The 17,966-nt window shown below is 42.8% G+C and overlaps 1 protein-coding gene across 1 annotated transcript in view; it reads left to right on the top strand.

Moving 5' to 3' along the window:
* The window catches only part of LOC124545642 (coiled-coil domain-containing protein 96-like), a 183,339-nt gene that overhangs the window by 94,628 nt on the left and 70,745 nt on the right, over window positions 1-17,966 (top strand). Inside the window, exon 6 of the mRNA XM_047124588.1 lies at window positions 9,653-9,739. Coding sequence (XP_046980544.1) covers window positions 9,653-9,739 — 87 coding nt within the window. The remainder of the gene's footprint in view (window positions 1-9,652; window positions 9,740-17,966) is intronic.

The following is a 17,966-nucleotide window of genomic DNA, read 5'->3' as shown; positions in this document are numbered from 1 at the left end:
TTCCTAGAGACTGTACCCCTTTTTGTCCGCGAAACGGAATGGCTTCTACACGATTCGATGTTAATGTTACGAGCACCAGAACTTCCATCGTTGGACTGGAAGGAGATGTTCCTACACAGGTTCCCAACAACTATCCTGACTTCACGTAGAGGTGTCTCCTCTCGGCACTCTGCAGGGCTCTCAACCGAAGCTCCATCGTTATATATAGCAATATTGAATGGTTATGCTCATACATACATATCAAGACACCCCATATCAAGACAGCTCTAGGAGAAAAAGAAAATTATAAGGAGTACACTGGACTGAGACAAGAAGGCGCCGTTTCACCTATTTTATTTAACCTCGTCTTAGAAAAATGGTTCAAATGGTTCTAAGCACTGTGGGACTTAACATATGAGGTCACCAGTGCCCAAGACTTAGAACTACTTAAACCTAACTAACCTAAGGACATCACACACATCGATGCCCCAGGCAGGATTCGAACCTGCGACCGTAGCAGCAGCGCGGTTCCGGACTGAAGCGCCTAGTACCGCTCGGCCACAGTGGCCGGCACCTCGTCTTAGAGAAGATCGACAGCAAATTTCGTAAAGCTAATCCACAAGGGATCCAAATGCAGGAGATGAACATTATTAGATTTGCCTAAGCAGTTGATGTAGCATTAATAACCAGTCTCAAAACAGAATTAATCAAGATGATGCAAAATTATTACAAAATTGTTGAGAAAGCAGGATTACACATTAATGAAGAAAAGACGGAATATCTGGTCCTAAGTAATAACAACCAAAGCTATGCACCTTTAGCTGCAGATGGATTCACTTTCAAAACAGTTGACCGCTTAAAGGACTTATGGAGTCTGTTTAGTAACAATAATCGAATGGGTATGGAAGTAGATGCCCGACTGCAACAATGAACAAAACACTCTTTAGTTTTATCAGAAACATACAGAAAGATCACTTAGTACTAACTTAAAAATCCGCTTCTGTCAGTCGGCCATTACACCAGTAACATTACACGGATGTGAAGCATTACCATTTAGAAAGAAAGATGAAGAGAAACTGTTGATATTTGAAAGAAAAATACTAAGAAAAATTTTTGGTGTAGTATATGAAGAAGAAAACATGGAATAGAGGATAAGGAAAAATGAAGAAGAAAGAGAGTTGTACAAACACTGTAACATCGTAGATGTATTAAAGAAGAGACGGTTGAACTGGGCAGGTCATAAAGCAAGAATGAAAGCAAATTGGTGTACGAAACTTCCGTAGAAAATGATGAAGAACTGCTTGCTAGGGTCCAAGTTGCCTGTTTCTTGGTACGACAAACACCAGGGATCTTTGAAAGAGTGCGGTAGAACTTCATGCGCCGTTGACATGCATGCATTGAGACTGGCAGTTGTTACTCTGAACGGTTATTATGAGCTACGCTGTTGTTATGCTATGTTTGCTACGCATGTCCATAGCACAATGAATATGCATTTCCGACCATTGGTTTCCTGTCTCAATATAATCTGTTGTTGGCCCATTATCACATATTTCAGTTTGACGCAAAAAGTTTGAGAGACCCTGTGAATGTTGTAATTTGTCATTGAGCTACGAAGATAGATAGATCTGTTCTACTGTTATTGTAATCGAAACTGTAAAAGGATAATATTGGGTGTCGAATACGAAAGAGTTGACGCTAAATTGTTTACGTCATCTTGTACCTTGGTCAGATTAAAGCTCTCATTCAGCACCCACGCACAACAATAAGGTGAAGAAGTCCAAAAACTCGGCTCTGTGACACTACATGGTAGGATAACGAAAGCGATAAACTACAAAAACTGCGACCGTAATGTATCAACGAGGCAGAGCGGGCATACATACATCTGGGTGAAAGATTGTTCATGAGATGCAAAGTTTCTGTTGACCCACCACTATAAAATACCTCAACGTTTGTGGATGGATCGTCCTATTATGTACCAAGCACACTGTAACATCATTGCAACTGCACCTGCTAGCAGAGAACATGTAATGGACTGTCTGAGACGTTCTGTATCATCCCGCCCAACTGGTCACGTGCTAGAAGAAGCCGGACTAGGAAAATACCGTTCTAAGTGTAGGCTGAAGTTGACACTACGACAAAAACGGCTACCTTTGGTGGGGGCTGTCACCGGGAAACATAGACTGCTGATGTATAGCATCACACTGTGTTCAGCGATGAACCGTGGGTCTGCACTACCCAGATTACCATCGTCGGCGACTTTGGCGGCAACATGGGGAAAGATCCCATTCTTCCAGTGTTTTGGAGACGCACAGTGGTGTTACTCCTGGGGTCATAGTCTGGGGAGCCATAGAGCATGACTTCAGGCCGTGACTGGCAGTAACTGAGGGAACTCTGACGGCACAGTTGTATATCACGAGCATCTTGTGTCCCTCTCATCTTACAATATCGTGATGCCATTTTCCAACAGGACTATACTCATTCAGACACAGCATGTGTCTCTATGAACTACTTACGTGATGTTTAGGTAAAATGGCCAGATCCGTCGTCCATGTACCACGTGTGGGACCAGCTAGGGCGTCAATTCCATCTCAGTGCCAGTTTCCGGAATATGAAGGATAGTTACAATAGTTGTGGGCCATCTTGCCTCGGGAGATGATACAACAGCTTTTTGACACTCTTCCCAACTGCATCAGTGCATTAATCCAGGCCAGAGGGAGTGCTACGTCGTAGTGAGAAGTTTTTGCATGGTGCTGTGTAGATAATATTACATAACCTTCCAACCCATGAAGTTTCATATCGGTTCCTCTTCCCCTTGTGGGTGTTTCATTCTTTTTGTCAGGCACTGTTCTTTTCAAACGATATTCCAGTTATCTTGAAGAGACGAGTGCAGTGTTATAACGCTGCTTAAAGCCAGCGTTGAAATTTGTCACAGAAGTAGTTGGGAAATGAACTAGAAGTGAAAGACATGTTCCAAGACTTTCTGTTCTTTACTTTGTTGCACAAAAGCTCTTCACCTAAAACATAAATACACACACAGATTTAAAAAAGTTTGCCTACGCCCAAGTTAGCGTGCAGTTCCGTTTACATCAACCGTAGCTACAACATACCTGTGTCACATAAAGAAGGGCCGTGAGGACGTAAGTATTATATTAGTAGTACAACCATGTATTTATGTATATTTATATTTACAAGTGGCAAGGGCCTTATCGACTATACGCCTGCTCTACAAGCCTCTTCCATTGAGTCCACTGATTGGTCATTCAGTGTTCATCCAAGTTGTGACCTTCCGGATGCCATATCTCCACCTACTTCTGGGTCTTCCTCTTCGTCTCGTTCCCTCTATTGTCCTTCCGAATGCTAATTTAGGTAGTCTGTTTGCTTTCATTCTTGCTTTATGGCCTGCCCAGTTCAACCTTCTCTTCTTTAGTACATCTACGATGTTACAGTGTTTGTACAACTCTCTTACTTCTTCATTTTTCCTTATCCTCTATTCCATGTTTTCTTCTTCTTATACCACACCAAAAAATTTTCTTAGTATTTTTCTTTCAAATATCAACAGTTTCTCTTCATCTTTCTTTCTAAATGGTAGTGCTTCACATCCGTGTAATGTTACTGGTGTAATGGCCGACTGACAGAAGCGGATTTTTAAGTTAGTGCTAAATGATCTTTTCTGTAAGTTTCTGATAACACTAAAGAGTGTTTTGTTCACTGTTGCTAGTCGGGCATCTACTTCCATACCCATTCGATTATTGTTACTAAACAGACTCCATAAGTCCCTTAAGCGGTCAACTGTTTTGAAAGTGGATCCATCTGCAGCTAAAGGTGCATAGCTTTGGTTGTTATTACTTAGGACCAGATACTCCGTCTTTTCTTCATTAATGTGTAATCCTGCTTTCTCAACAATTTTGTAATAATTTTGCATCATCTTGATTAATTCTGTTTTGAGACTGGTTATTAATGCTACATCAACTGCTTAGGCAAATCTAATAATGTTCATCTCCTGCATTTGGATCCCTTGTGAATTAGCTTTACGAAATTTGCTGTCGATCTTCTCTAAGACGAGGTGCCGGCCACTGTGGCCGAGCGGTACTAGGCGCTTCAGTCCGGAACCGCGCTGCTGCTACGGTCGCAGGTTCGAATCCTGCCTGGGGCATCGATGTATGTGATGTCCTTAGGTTAGTTAGGTTTAAGTAGTTCTAAGTTCTAGGGGACTGATGACCATAAATGTTAAGTCCCACAGTGCTTAGAACCATTTGAACCATTTTTCTAAGACGAGGTTAAATAAAATAGGTGAAACGGCGCCTTCTTGTCTCAGTCCAGTATACACCTTATAAATTTCTTTTTCTCCTACAGCTGTCTTGATATGGGGTGTCTTGATATGTATGTATGAGCATAACCATTCAATAATGTTATATATAACGATGGAGCTTCGGTTGAGAGCCCTGCAGAGTGCCGAGAGGAGACACCTCTACGTGAAGTCAGGATAGTTGTTGGGATCCTGTGTAGGATCTTCGACGCTAGTAAAGTGTTATTCGAGTTCAGTCATTTATTCACAATGTTTGCAGGTCATCGTTCTTCCTCAACAGCTACGGCTGTAGATAAGCTACAGCTGCGTGTTGGATTCTAGTTTGTCCAGCCAGCTCAGCAGCTGGACGCCTGGGAGAATATATCAGCGACACTGACGCCATGGCTGACTGCCAGAGAGCAGGCATAGCTGTTTCCCAGCACGTATTAATTTTGCGCTAGCTGCTGGAGTGTCCTCGGTCTTACTCAAAGTTCTATGATGGCCCTTGATGACCCATCCTTGATGTACTTGATGTCAGGAGTCGATGGTCGATTGATCCCTGCTGGGTTTCAACACCCAGAAGAGCCTGAATGTTGAACAGGAACATGGGCCTCAAGAGACCCTGTTTCTGGCTTCCACAGTGAAGTTCTATGCTGGCAGCACTCTGCATTGTGGCGTTGTGGGAAGACAGTTTCTCCATCAATAGATGTACTTGGTGTCAGTAGTCGATGGCCAATTGATCTCCTATGTACCCCTGGTTGGTTTCAACACCGAGAGGCGCCTGAATGTTGAACAGGAACATGGACCCCAAGAGACCCTATTTCTGGCTTCCACACTGAAGTTCTGTGCTGGCAGCACTCTGCGATGTGGTGTTGTGGAAAGACAGTTTTTTCATCAGTAGGTGGTGGCCGGCAAGCAGCACGAAGTTCATTAGGTGAATGCCATCGTCTTGAGTACATCTTCGGCTAGTTAAGAGACAGTGCTGGAGCATCTAGGACAAAGATTTGCTACGGTATCATAAGCATGGAATCGCGTGCTTTTACTACGAATGGTTCAAATGGCTCTGAGCACTATGGGACAACTTCTGAGGTCAAAAAAATGGCTCTGAGCACTATGGGACTTAACTTCAAAGGTCATCAGTCCCCCAGAACTTAGAACTACTTAAACCTAACTAACCTAAGGACATCACACATATCCATGCCCGAGGCAGGATTTGAACCTGCGACCGTAGCGGTCGCGAGGTTCCAGGCTGTAGCGCCTAGAGCCGCTCGGCCACCCCGGCCGGCTTATGAATGCCAGCTGGAGAGCAGAGGTACTTAAAGGGAGGTAGCGTGAGGCTATGACGGCATGTGTCCTTCTTATTCTGATATATTAACTTAACAGGCAGTTAACGGCTGTGTCGGTTCCTCACTACGCCCTCTTATGAAAGAGATAGAGTTTTTAGCAATATTCTTATGAGCTAACAAACATGCGTGTCTCGCTTCCTTTGGTTTTCTGTTGCAGTGTCCTTTCCGCTGAATGCATATCCTCACTCGACAGACGTACTGGTTAACTTTATGCGTCTGCCTCTGTGTCTTGCATGACTCCAGTTTGCTTGTGCTTGTGGCAATGTGAATGATTTTAATAATTTTTTTCTAATTTATAGCTCTTACTATTCTGTGCTGTAACATCCCCATTGGCGATGTTTACACCACAACAGCCAACTCTAGACGCTTTAACTCCCAATTTGAACAAGTTTGTCGGATACGTGTGCGAAAAGTTAGGTTTCAACATCAAAATTAACAACCGTTCTATGACTAAGTTAGACTTTTAATCAGCGTTCAAAGCCCTGTAGAAAAATTGTATCGTTCAATTTAAGACGTAGTATTTGTTTAAATATTTCTCTTGATACAAGACTTAGTAAGATTAAACAAACACAAAATTTCCCAAACACCACGCTTCTATATCCTAAAAAATGAGCTCCTCGACCAGGCCCTGAAGGACGAAGGAATGCTCACTGACCACTGCGTCATCCTGTGCTAACGGCGTCATTCGAAGCTGTATGGAATGGTCTGTTGACAGCACACCGGTCTCCCGGCCGTTTTGCTGACTTTCTGCGCCTTGGAGCCACTATTTCTCAGTCAAGTAGCCCTTCAGTTGGCATCACGAGAGTGAGTGCGCCTCATACCAGTCCTCCTACCAAGAAAATGTCCTTGGCGGTACCAGCAATCTAAGATCGGTACTTCAAATGGACCACTAAGCTTTAGAGGCAGGCCCTCATATCTTCAACTTTTCATAAAATAAAAGGAGTGCTACGGGACTCACCCTTTATATCTGTAGAGTTACTCAGATGCACAGCGATGTTCATCAAATTTAGTAAAAACCCAGTAGTTTTAGTCATTGGCAGTGCATGTACGAGGGTCATTCCAAAAGAAATGCACACTATTTTTTTAAAATCCATCTTTTATTCCACATGTTTGAAAGTTTTACAGTGTGTAGATACATCCTTTGGAAACAATATTTTCATTTCTCCACCCAATTTCCATCCCTCTCAACTGCCTCACGCCGTCTTGGAACCAGCGCCTGTATACCCACACGGTAAAATTCTGGACCAACCTGTTGGAGCCACTATTTGGCAGCATGCACAAGGGAGTCATCATCTTCTAACCTTGTTCCACGAAGAGAGTCTTTCAGTTTCCCAAAGAGATGATAGTCACATGGAGCCAGGTCAGGACTGTAAGGCGGGTGATTCAGTGTTGTCCATCCGAGTTTTGTGATCGCGTCCATGGTTTTTTGACTGCCATGTGGTCGTGCATTGTTGTGCAACAGCAAAACATCCTGCTTTTGCCGATGTGGTCGAACACGAGTCAGTCGAGCTTGAAGTTTTTTCAGTGTTGTCACATATGCATCAGAATTTATGGTGGTTCCTTTTGGCATGATGTCCACAAGCAAGAGTCCTTCGGAATCGAAAACCACCGTCGCCATAACTTTTCCAGCAGAAGGTGTGGTTTTGAATTATTTTTTCTTGGGTGAATTTGCATGATGCCACTCCATTGATTGCCTCTTCGTCTCTGGTGAAAAATGATGGAGCCATGTTTCATCACCTGTCACAATTCTTTCAAGAAATTCATCTCCACCATTCTCGTACTGTTCCAAAAGTTCGCTGCATACCGGTTTTCTTGTTCCTTTGTGAGCCACTGTCAACATCCTGGGAACCCACCTGGCACAAACCTTTTTAACGCCAACACTTTCAGTATTCTGCAAACACTTCCTTCCCCTATCCAACGTAGCGTGATAATTCATTCACTGTGTTGCGTCTGTCAGCAGTCACCAATTCGTTAACTCGCTGCACATTGTCTGGAGTGTGTGCAGTACGAGGCCTGCCGCTGCGAGGACAATCCTCAATATTGCCGTGCCCACTTTCATCACGTAACCTGCTAGCCCACCAACTAACTGTACTGCGATCGACAGCAGCATCTCCATACACCTTTTTCAACCTCTTGTCGATGTTTTCCAATGTCTCGTTTTCCAGCACAGGTATTCTATGACAACACGTTGCTTCTGACGTACGCCGAGTGTAGCAGCTACCTTGAAGACATGCTGTGACGGCGCCACTCACGGGAACAGGTTGAAATAAGTTTGAAAACAAGCAGGATGGATGTATCTACACCCTGTAAAACTTTCACACATGCAGAATGAAAACTGTATTTTTACAGAAATAGTGTGCATTTCTTTTGGAGTGGCCCTCGTACTTACATGTTACAGCCACTTTTGATTTCCTACTTCAAAATTTTATGAATATTGAATGTTTCGATCTAAATTAAATAACAGAAAAACTACTGAAGGTATTTTTCTCAGATTTGATACATATGACGTTCTACATTGGCGACTTCCAGTTGTACCCAAATGCAAATCGTCTTCACAACAGTACTCAAGAATAGCCGGCCCGACCTGTATGTTTTATCAAAGTGTGCATAGGGTGTATTAAAGGTCAATCCACCCAAAACCTAAGCGGTTCTAGTTGGAAATTCCAGGCTCGATAGCCTGAAACATTGAGAAGCCGTAACATCTTTAATTCTAAAAGGGGCCAATATAACTTTATCTCTCCCAGAAAAAAAGTATTAGAATAATAATGGATAGGGGTGAGTACGCAGCAAGAAGGCATCAGCAACTCATCATTCCCTACAAAAATATAAAAGTCTCTTCCATTTTGACCTCAAAAACGCTGTTGTACAAATATTTGAACTTCTGTTTGTTGATTACAGCTGTGTTATCCTTAAAGGTCATCCTCAGGAGAGCTCACGGCAGATGGAAATGGTGATGAACGCCTATTTATGGGATATTTGTCATGTTAGACTTTTTGATATATTTCACCATCTCATGCAGAGTGCAAATATTTCCAAACTCTCCGTCTCCTCTGTCATCTTATCAACGAGTACAACCCTCACATCTTGCTTGTGTTTACGCTCAAATGCATCACGCAAGTTCTTATCGGAATAAGTTTTTTTCTGTCCCACTTCATCACTCAGTTCTTTACAGTAGCGGCAAGCCGGATTTGGAACTATCTCCGACACCGTCAGTGACCTGAATTACATCTACTGGTTCGAAAGACAGTTAATGACAGATCTACTAAGCCAACGACAACCTCTGCTTTTGCCCTGCACACACCCCGTACGCCATTATAGCTAAATAACCTTCTTTCCAACGAGACCTTCGTCATTTCCCACAGCTCCTGTCTGGTGCAGTGTATCTAAATTTCTCTTCCTCAGAACTCGCTACATCGCTTTTCTACACCAATGAATATATTTTGTATATGCTACTGTTTACTATTATTATTACTATTAGCAGCAGTAACGGTAGTAGTAGCACTAAAAGTGTTGGTATTAACGCTATTAGTTCTTAATCAGTACTGTTATTCGTTCATTTCAATCTTGTCTCAAAACAGTTTTAGATTTATTACTACCATTTTGTTACTATTTATCAAATTCCAATTATCATTATTACTTTGTCTATATTATTAAAAAATACTGTACACATAAAAGCCTTGTCAGATGTAAGAAAATGCCTAAAGATCCAAATCATATCAGTTTGAGTAAGTAAGTAAGATAAAAATTATGATAATCAGATAAATTTACACTCAGTCACACTACCGATAAATACTGTAAAGTCTCAATATTTCTTTGTTACTCGTGGTCTTAACCGTGATATATCTCACCAAGTACAGATGGGTTCCCACAGTAGCTGAGCCTCGCTGTAGGCTCTTAAACACTGCTTACACATTTTTGCCACCTGTTCCTCTTCAACCAGGTTCTGTAATCCCCTACATGCTCAAAAGTAAAAATTGCTTTTATTTCTTGATTATGCTAACTTTTTGCATATTAGTGCATTACGTGAACGTGTCTTGTGCAGACAGTGTCACGTACATCAGCTCCGGCTGTAGCAGACACAGCTGCGATGGCTGAATCTCTCGAGAAGGAACTCTTGGAGGCCGGAGAGGTAAGAATTGGCAGGTGTAAGCCATATCAGTAAAATATACTTTGATTGTCAATTGTGTCTGGTTACTGTATTTTACGCCTGCTACTTTTAGAATTTCATAGAGTGTATTCCAGTCAACTTTGTCTAAAGAAATAATGAATGTATGGGGACGGAAAAAATCCAGAACTCTTGGCCATAAGTATTGTCCTTAATAGTGGTAATAAGATGTAGTGGCCATCCTTAGGACACAAGCTGCTGAGGTTACTGTTGCCTTGTAGAAGCGCATCATCAGTAAATCAAAATTTTCTTATAGTTTTCTCCGCCCAGAGCTAATTCAAGTCAACGGACGTCAGCGTGCCATGTAGCAATCAGAATGACAAACAGGCGTGGAGCTGATACTACAAATAATTTGACTTACCCCAGAACTGATTGCTCCGCTATGCCTGAGCGAGAAGTCTGAGTTGTTAATTCAGCAATATGATTTCGCTAAGGAGGGATCATAGTGTCATTCATACAGCAAAGCACTATGCCACAAGAATGGGTAAATGTTTCCACAAGAACATCTATGAGGCCACTGACATGGAGAAAAAGCACCAATCCGAAGCATTAAAAGCCACTGTTGTGACACTGAGGTCCTTTGAAGAATGCTGATGAGCCACAAAGTGTGGACACATGCAATCATCTTTAACAAGACATAATGCCATTGCCTCAAATGAACAGCAGTCAATACTGAGGCTTCCAAGCCCATATGCTATTCAACTGCAGTGAGCCAGCTGTGTTGCAAACCCTGTGACATGCTGCCTACCATTAGCCAGAGAACTTATGCTTTGTAGATTGCTGCACGCTTGGTCTGCTGAACATGGTCACTGTGAGCTATAAATATCTCGTCTGCTGATGTCGAAGTCTTGAGGACTACTACCTCTAGCATTCTGAGGGCTTAACTGATGGTGTTTGGCACACCATCAACCTTGGTGTACCATGGAGGTGTACTAAAGGCTGCTGCCGCCGACATCGGCGTCCATGGCCTGCCGCTGGTGAAGAGGCCATGCTGCAACTCTGCACTATCTTCTACATCCCATGCAGAGTTGCTGGAGTTTACCATGGCACACCGTCTCGATGTCTATGAGAATACGTACTACAAAACAGTCGACGATTTATCGTGGTCGACGCCAGTGTGTGAACTACGCTGTCACGCACTGCCTTGCGTGGAGCCATCCTATTAAGTTAGCAGATGTGACAGAAACAGTCTAGAGAATCTGCTGTGGTGCTCAACTCAGTACATTACAAAGCTGCTTGGTGCTTCAACTGCCCTTGTCATGGCCTTGGAGAAGTCGATTCAACTGTAACACTTAAATCGAATAAATGTAAGTCTTCATACTTGTCATTGCTTAGGGGAAATACCTGGGAAGTGTGTTTAAAGCCAGTGAGGCTCAAATTTTGTAATTTATCAAGGCATGAGTCGCCATGCAAAAAATGGTTCAAATGGCTCTGAGCACTATGGGACTTAACAGCTATGGTCATCAGTCCCCTAGAACTTAGAACTACTTAAACCTAACTAACCTAAGGACATCACAGTCGCCATACACTAAGGCAGTACCAGTTATGTGTGACATTTGTAGACAGTCTGGTCATTTGGCACAGGACTGTTCTCAGTAATGTTAGGCCATGGTCCAGCGTAGAAATTAATTGATTTCAATGTTGTGTGTAAGACAAGTGTCTTTTATTCCTGTATCTCCGTTACTGAAGCGGAAGTTGCAGAATGTTAGAACCGTGTGTTTCTACGACGAGTGAAACCGTTAACTTCTTTAACAGAGCGAGTACAAACGAAAGAGCAAGAAAGTGAAAACAGAGGTAGGCAGATTAAAGCTTTTCAAGTTTTGGTACCGCAGTTGCAGTCAGATCAGTTAAAGTTAAGGCAGTGTTGAGTGTACCCTCTCCTCCTCTCAACCCATCAGTAGTGATCTTGATAACACCTGTTTGCAGGAAGAAAATGGAGGACGTAACTGTGTTCATTAAATGTGCAATTGGATGGATGAACCATGCTTACGTATGAGTAACCTATGGTTAGTGGGCGAACCAAAAATGTGAACGGTAATGTTTCACAAAGCATTTAGTAATGCAGAAATAATCCAGGAACTAACTGATGGCTTGCGCCAGCGCTATTACAAACAGAATATCGCGGGATTTATAAGAGAAAAACAAAATAGTTTTACGCGGAAATACATTGAGTCAACTGAATCCTCCTTAAATGGAATATGGTTGGTTAGTGCATAAACGTATTAACTGAAGCAAAGTGCTGAAGCTGATGCAGTTACCTTGCGTGAAGCTGATAATAGGGCTCTCAGTGTCTCCCTCTAGGCCTTCCCCGCCAACAGGTCATACCGAGTCAGGTGGGGAATCCAAGTGTCCTGTTTTGTATCCCACCTGGAAGGTGGCACGTGGGTCTGCTTCTGAAAACTGAAAGGCTGGCCGAATGAAGGAAGCGAGTATGAGCAGGTGATTTAAAACTCTCGGCACTGCACTGTGAACTAAAATCACCTTTATTTAACTTTGCGTACAAGTAGTGATTCTCCCACTGTGAAACGGAAACAATGTTGCTAGGTCGTCTCCTCGGAATCAAATTGGGCTGAATCCGGAGCGACGCTCGTAGAGCTCCACAGCGCCGGCTAGAGGGCGCTACCGTCGGTGTCTCGTAGTGCCAACTTATGAACTTGCACCTACACTGTGGCATCGTTGCTATCGATACCACAACCTGACCGCCGATCTTAGCGTCGCCACAAAGTTGGAAGAAATCGATATTGCTACGGAAGGACGTTGCAGATGTGGATGTAAGGGTCATCTGCAAAAGTACTGTAACCAACCAGAGAGTTCCGAGTGTGGTCGAGTCAGTCATAAGGCATGAGAGTACATAAATCAGCAGCAAAGGAAACAGCACCATAAAAAGCGTCCGTCAAACGCAAAGGGGAAGGCATCGCTTGTCGGAAATCATTCTGTGTAGAGCGAAATACAACACATGCATATGAAGAGACAGAATGCTGTTTGTCAGGCGTAATACAGAGCAAGCTTTTAGTATGCAAAGATGCACACATGTGAGTCGTTAGTCTGAACCTCTTAGGCAGGAAGAGATTTAGGTCTTGACGGTACAGGTTACGTGGGACGGTGCAAATGCCGTGTAATCACTGGGGACAACACTGCTCGACTTCAGTACTGGAGCTGAGTTTTCGTGAGTACATGGAAGTGTTGCCGCATGTTGGTAAAGGTTATCGGACTAGAGTTCCTTGATAAACATCATGTTAAAATAGATCTGTTGTGGATACGACTGAACTCACTGAACTTTATTTCCGCTAGGGACAGCAGCTTCAACTGAAGCAATGTTGCAAGGTACACCAATCATGAAGGTGTCGCCAAGTGAATGAAAACATGTATGCTGAGTATTGGTTCTCATGCTAATGTATGACGAGGTACAGGAAAGTTGGCCTGGAGTTATGTAGATAGGAATTTGCCACAATAAGTGCTGCTGTTCTAGAACTAGTGCAAAGTAACGAAGATTTAGATAAAATGCACTTTTCTGTGTAGAAGCATGGCGCGGCTTAGGTCTGAGGTCGGTTCAGTGTGTCTTTGACGAATGCACTCTACAATACAGTGCTCACCAAGTCTACGTCAAAAGTGCAGATGACCATCACTTGCTTGCAGGTAGAATCTGCTTTCATCGGCCGATCAGTTCCAGTCAGTCCACCAGGAAGGACGTACACGGCTCGTGTTGTCTTTAGTTCACCCATGAATAGACCGTCAATACCGCGGTTCAATCGCTTCCGCATTGTTACTTTGTGCCAGGAAGAACTCTCAACAACGGAAGTGCCCAGGCATCTCGGAGTGAACCAAAGCTATGTTGTTCGGACATGAAGAGATACAGAGTGACAGGAACTGTCGATGACATACCTCGCTCAGGCCGCCCAAGGGATACTACTGCAGTGGATGGCCGCTAACTACGGATTATGGCTCGGAGGAACCCTGGCAACAACGCCACCATGTTGAATAATGCTTTTCATGCAGCCATAGCACGTCTTGTTAAGAATCAAACTGTGCGCAATAGGCTCCATGATGCGCAACTTCACTCCCGACGTCGATGGCGAGGTCAATTTTTGCAACCACGACACCATGCAGCGCGGTACAGATGAGCCCAACAACATGCCGAATGGACTGCTCAGGATTGGCATCACGTTCTCTTCACCGATGAGTGTCGCATAATCCTTCAGCCAGACAATCGTCGCAGACGTGTTTGGAGGCAACCCGGTCAGGTTGAACGCCTTAGACACACTGTCCAGCGAGTGCAACAAGGTGGAGGTTCCCTGCTGTTTCTGGGGTGGCCGACATACACTGATGGTGGTCATGGAAGGCGCCGTAAAGACTGTACGATACGTGAATGCCATCCTCCGACCGATAGTGCAACCCTATCGGCAGCATATTGGCGAGGTATTCGTCTTCATAGACGACAAATCGCGCCCCCATCGTGAACGTCTTGTGAATGACTTCCTGGAGGATAACGACATCGCTCGACTAGAATGGCCAGCATGTTCTCCAGACATGAACCCTATCGATAATGCCTCGGATAGATTGAAAAGGGCCCTTCATGGACGACGTGACCCACCAACGACTCTGAGGGATCTACGTCAAATCGCAGTTGAGGAGTTGGACAATCTGGACCAACAGTGCCTTGATGATCTTGTGGATAGTATGCTGCGTCGAATACAGGCACGCATCTATGCAAGAGGATGTGCTACTGGGCATTAGACGTACCGGTGTCAACAGCAATCTGGACCACCACCTCTGAAGGTCTCGCTGTATGGTGTTACAACATGCAGTGTGTGGTTTTCATGAGCAATAAAAAGAGTGGAAATGATGTTTATGTTGATGTCTATTCCAATTTTCTGTATGGGTTCCGGAACTCTCATTTCTGAGGTAATGCAAAACATTTTTTGGTGTGTGTATTAGACACAGCAGCAGTGCTAAATTTCTTTTTGTTTTTAAATAAAGCTATTTTTAAAAAGGAGAAATTTTTATTCCTAATATTAACATTGGTTTGAAATATTGTGTTATTATAGGAAACAGGAAAATTGATCAGTGCCTTTTTAACAACAATGCCGACAGAAACGAGCAATAAACACATGGCATAAGAATTGGTACAGCATTGCTGAGACAATAATGTACGTGTGCCGTTTATCGTGGATTAAAGTACACTTGTATGTGCACTCTGCAGGACTTGCCCCAAGAGGTTTGTATGATAATTTCTGATTGTCGGCGCTGGATATGTGTTGTATTGCAGAATGGCATCAACCCCAGTCTGGAAATATTTGTATGAAGTAACGCAGCAATGAAGTACAATTCTTCATTTGATTTAAGAGATTAAAGATTTGTCTGCCATTTCTATGAAATGACAAAAGAGAAAGGAAATTTTGGTAACAGTAGTAAATTAAAATCTTGACAAAAATGCGTTCATAGCACACAATAAAAATAAAAAGTACCTGACCTGTTGCCTGTGTCTACATAATATCACCTTATCTGCTTGTAGCCGTGAAATACCGCAAAGAACACGAAAAGCAAGAGTTCTACAACCTCAGTTTTCACACTTTAGTATTGACAATTTATGATGCCCAAACAGTGGTATGTTTCCCGATTACTACATGATTTTAGAGTAGTTTCAAAAATTAGAATCAATATGAGAATACTGGTGATTTTCTGTAGTATTCAACCACTTATCACTTTTCGAGAATAACAGCGAACAGTGGACGGACTATGGTTTCTTCCAATTAACTATTTAATTTAATATTTTGATTCTATGTATCATGAAACTGAGAGAGCCAAAAAGTTTCGGTCTTTGTTCGATTTTTACGTTTATTACAGGAAATAATAGGAATAAACTAACCGAAAATCGGCTATTTCAGAAAGCGAATATTTTGAGAAGTTGTAACAGCCAGGTTAAATGGGCGTTGAACTAAACCGAAAACCGTTTGTTCCAGTGATAACCGCCGTCCGTAAGTGGCATGTGCCATTATCGGGCCGAAACCGACGTCGTCTCTCCAGGTATACAATTTTTTTCCAGAAGTGTGTAATAAATGGGACTGCGTATTTCACAGTGTGCTTTCCACTCTTCTCTATGAAAGTAGTGCATCCGTTTTTCATAAGATTAGCCTTCTCTGTGTTTCACTCGGAATATAATTTGGTGTAAAAGCGTTTCAGTCAGGAAAGTAGCAGAAGTTTGGGCAAAGTGTTTAACTGAGACTAGCCATTTGTAAATAAGTAGATTAGGTTGGATAAGTAGAAGAAAAGGAGTTGCATCTATATTCTGTGCATTAGATGAAAATTACAAGGTTCGTTCAATAAACAATGCCTATAGTTTTTTTAAGAACCTTTATTTTAGGGTTAGAATTTGGTAACAATATCAGCCAACATTTCATTTACATGTTGTACTTATTTACATAACTTCCATCGTGTTCTAAGGCCTTACGCCAGTGTTGTGTAAGAGCATGTAATTCCTGTTAGTAGAAACCGACAGATGGATTCACCATGTCGCGAGCAGTGGCTCTGACAAAACGTCTCGTATGTGACGGATCATGGAGCATTTCCTGATGTTTTGAATCTGTTTACCATCATCCAACGTTACTCCTGTCAACGGCATCATTACCATATAGTCTGCACATACGCTTATGAATGTTCGCCAGGTTTTTTTTCCACAACCAAGAATTCAGTTACGAAGAGTGCCTTGCATACACGCCATTTTGATGATTCACTACAGTTCTGCCCTCTGTCGGAATTGTTCGAAACTGGACACATGTGCTGAAGGAACATCAAAGCACCTAAAAGACTTTTCATATGTATGTACGAGACTACAATTTTCGGCTTTAGTTTTAGCTATTGAACAATCCTCATAAAATACAGCATACCCAGCAAGTAGCTCACGCAAACAGAAGTAGTAAGAATACGCGCGCGCGCACGCGTGCGAGTGTATGTGCTTGTGCGTTTGTGCAGGACTGTACGTAAGACAGTGGGACCATGTTTGGAAGCACTGGGGTTGAGATCTGACTTCACGATTTAATTTTTTTTTTTTTTTTTTTGTGGAATATGGCTTAAGTCATGTGTCATAGCATTTATGCCAACATGCTACGATTCCCTTCCATTATCCTAGTACACTCTGAACTAATGTTGTATCTCAAATGACGCCATTATAGACTGGATATTAAACTGTCCGCTGCCTTCGTTCTGCTAGCTATTGGTACATCAACTGGAACTCAGGTATGGTTAACTGTGTAGAAATTCAATACACTTGTCGATCTGACGCTGCCATTGACAATACCGTCAATGGGCCAACATAGTAGAGCAATCAGAAGTGGTGTGCACGTAAGGCGTGTGATGGGCTGTGGAACAATAGCAAGGCCCAACGTACGACACGATAAACTAGCCAACGGCATAATTCTGTTAGTTTGTCTGCAGCATGTACTTTCGAGTCTATTTTTGATATAGCCTAAATTTTCTTATTGATATGATTTTTTTAAATTGTATTGGTGTTTATGAGTACCATAAAGTAAATACAATTGTCAAATTAACAAAAGGCAGTGTGCGGGTACGTAGTATTTTCGGGAACGAGTCGGATAGAGGAATATGAGTAGTATCATCATACAGAGTAGAGCCTGTCCAGCTCCTATACTGAGGTGACAAAAAGTTATAGGATACTCCTAATGGTCTGTCGGAACTCCTTTTGACCGGCATAGTGCACCAAGTCTATGCGGCATGGACTCAACAAGTCGTTGGAAGTCATCTGCAGTTGCCTCTCGATTATGTCGCATAAATGTTCGATGGGATTAATGTCAGGGGTACCAAGTTATTCGCTCGAACTGTCCAGAACGTTCTTCCAACCAATCGTGAAGAATTGTGGCCATATGACATGCCGTATTGTCATTCACGAAAAATCCATCCATCGTTGTTTGGGAACATGAAGTCCATTATTGGCTGCAAAAGGTCTCCACGTAGCGGAACATAACCATTTCCAATCAATGATCGGTTCAGTTGGGCAAAGGGATCCAGTCAACTCTATGTAAACACAGCCCACAGCATTATGGGGCCACCACACGCTTGCACAGTGCGTTATTGATAACTTGGGTCCATGGTTTCATGATGTCTACCCCACACTCGAATCCTACCATCAGCTCTTACCAACTGAAAAAGAGACCCATCTCACTAGACCACGGTTTCC

Source organism: Schistocerca americana, chromosome 8, assembly GCF_021461395.2.
Source record: "Schistocerca americana isolate TAMUIC-IGC-003095 chromosome 8, iqSchAmer2.1, whole genome shotgun sequence".
NCBI lineage: Eukaryota > Metazoa > Arthropoda > Insecta > Orthoptera > Acrididae > Schistocerca > Schistocerca americana.
This window is presented reverse-complemented; position numbering and strand designations above follow the sequence as displayed.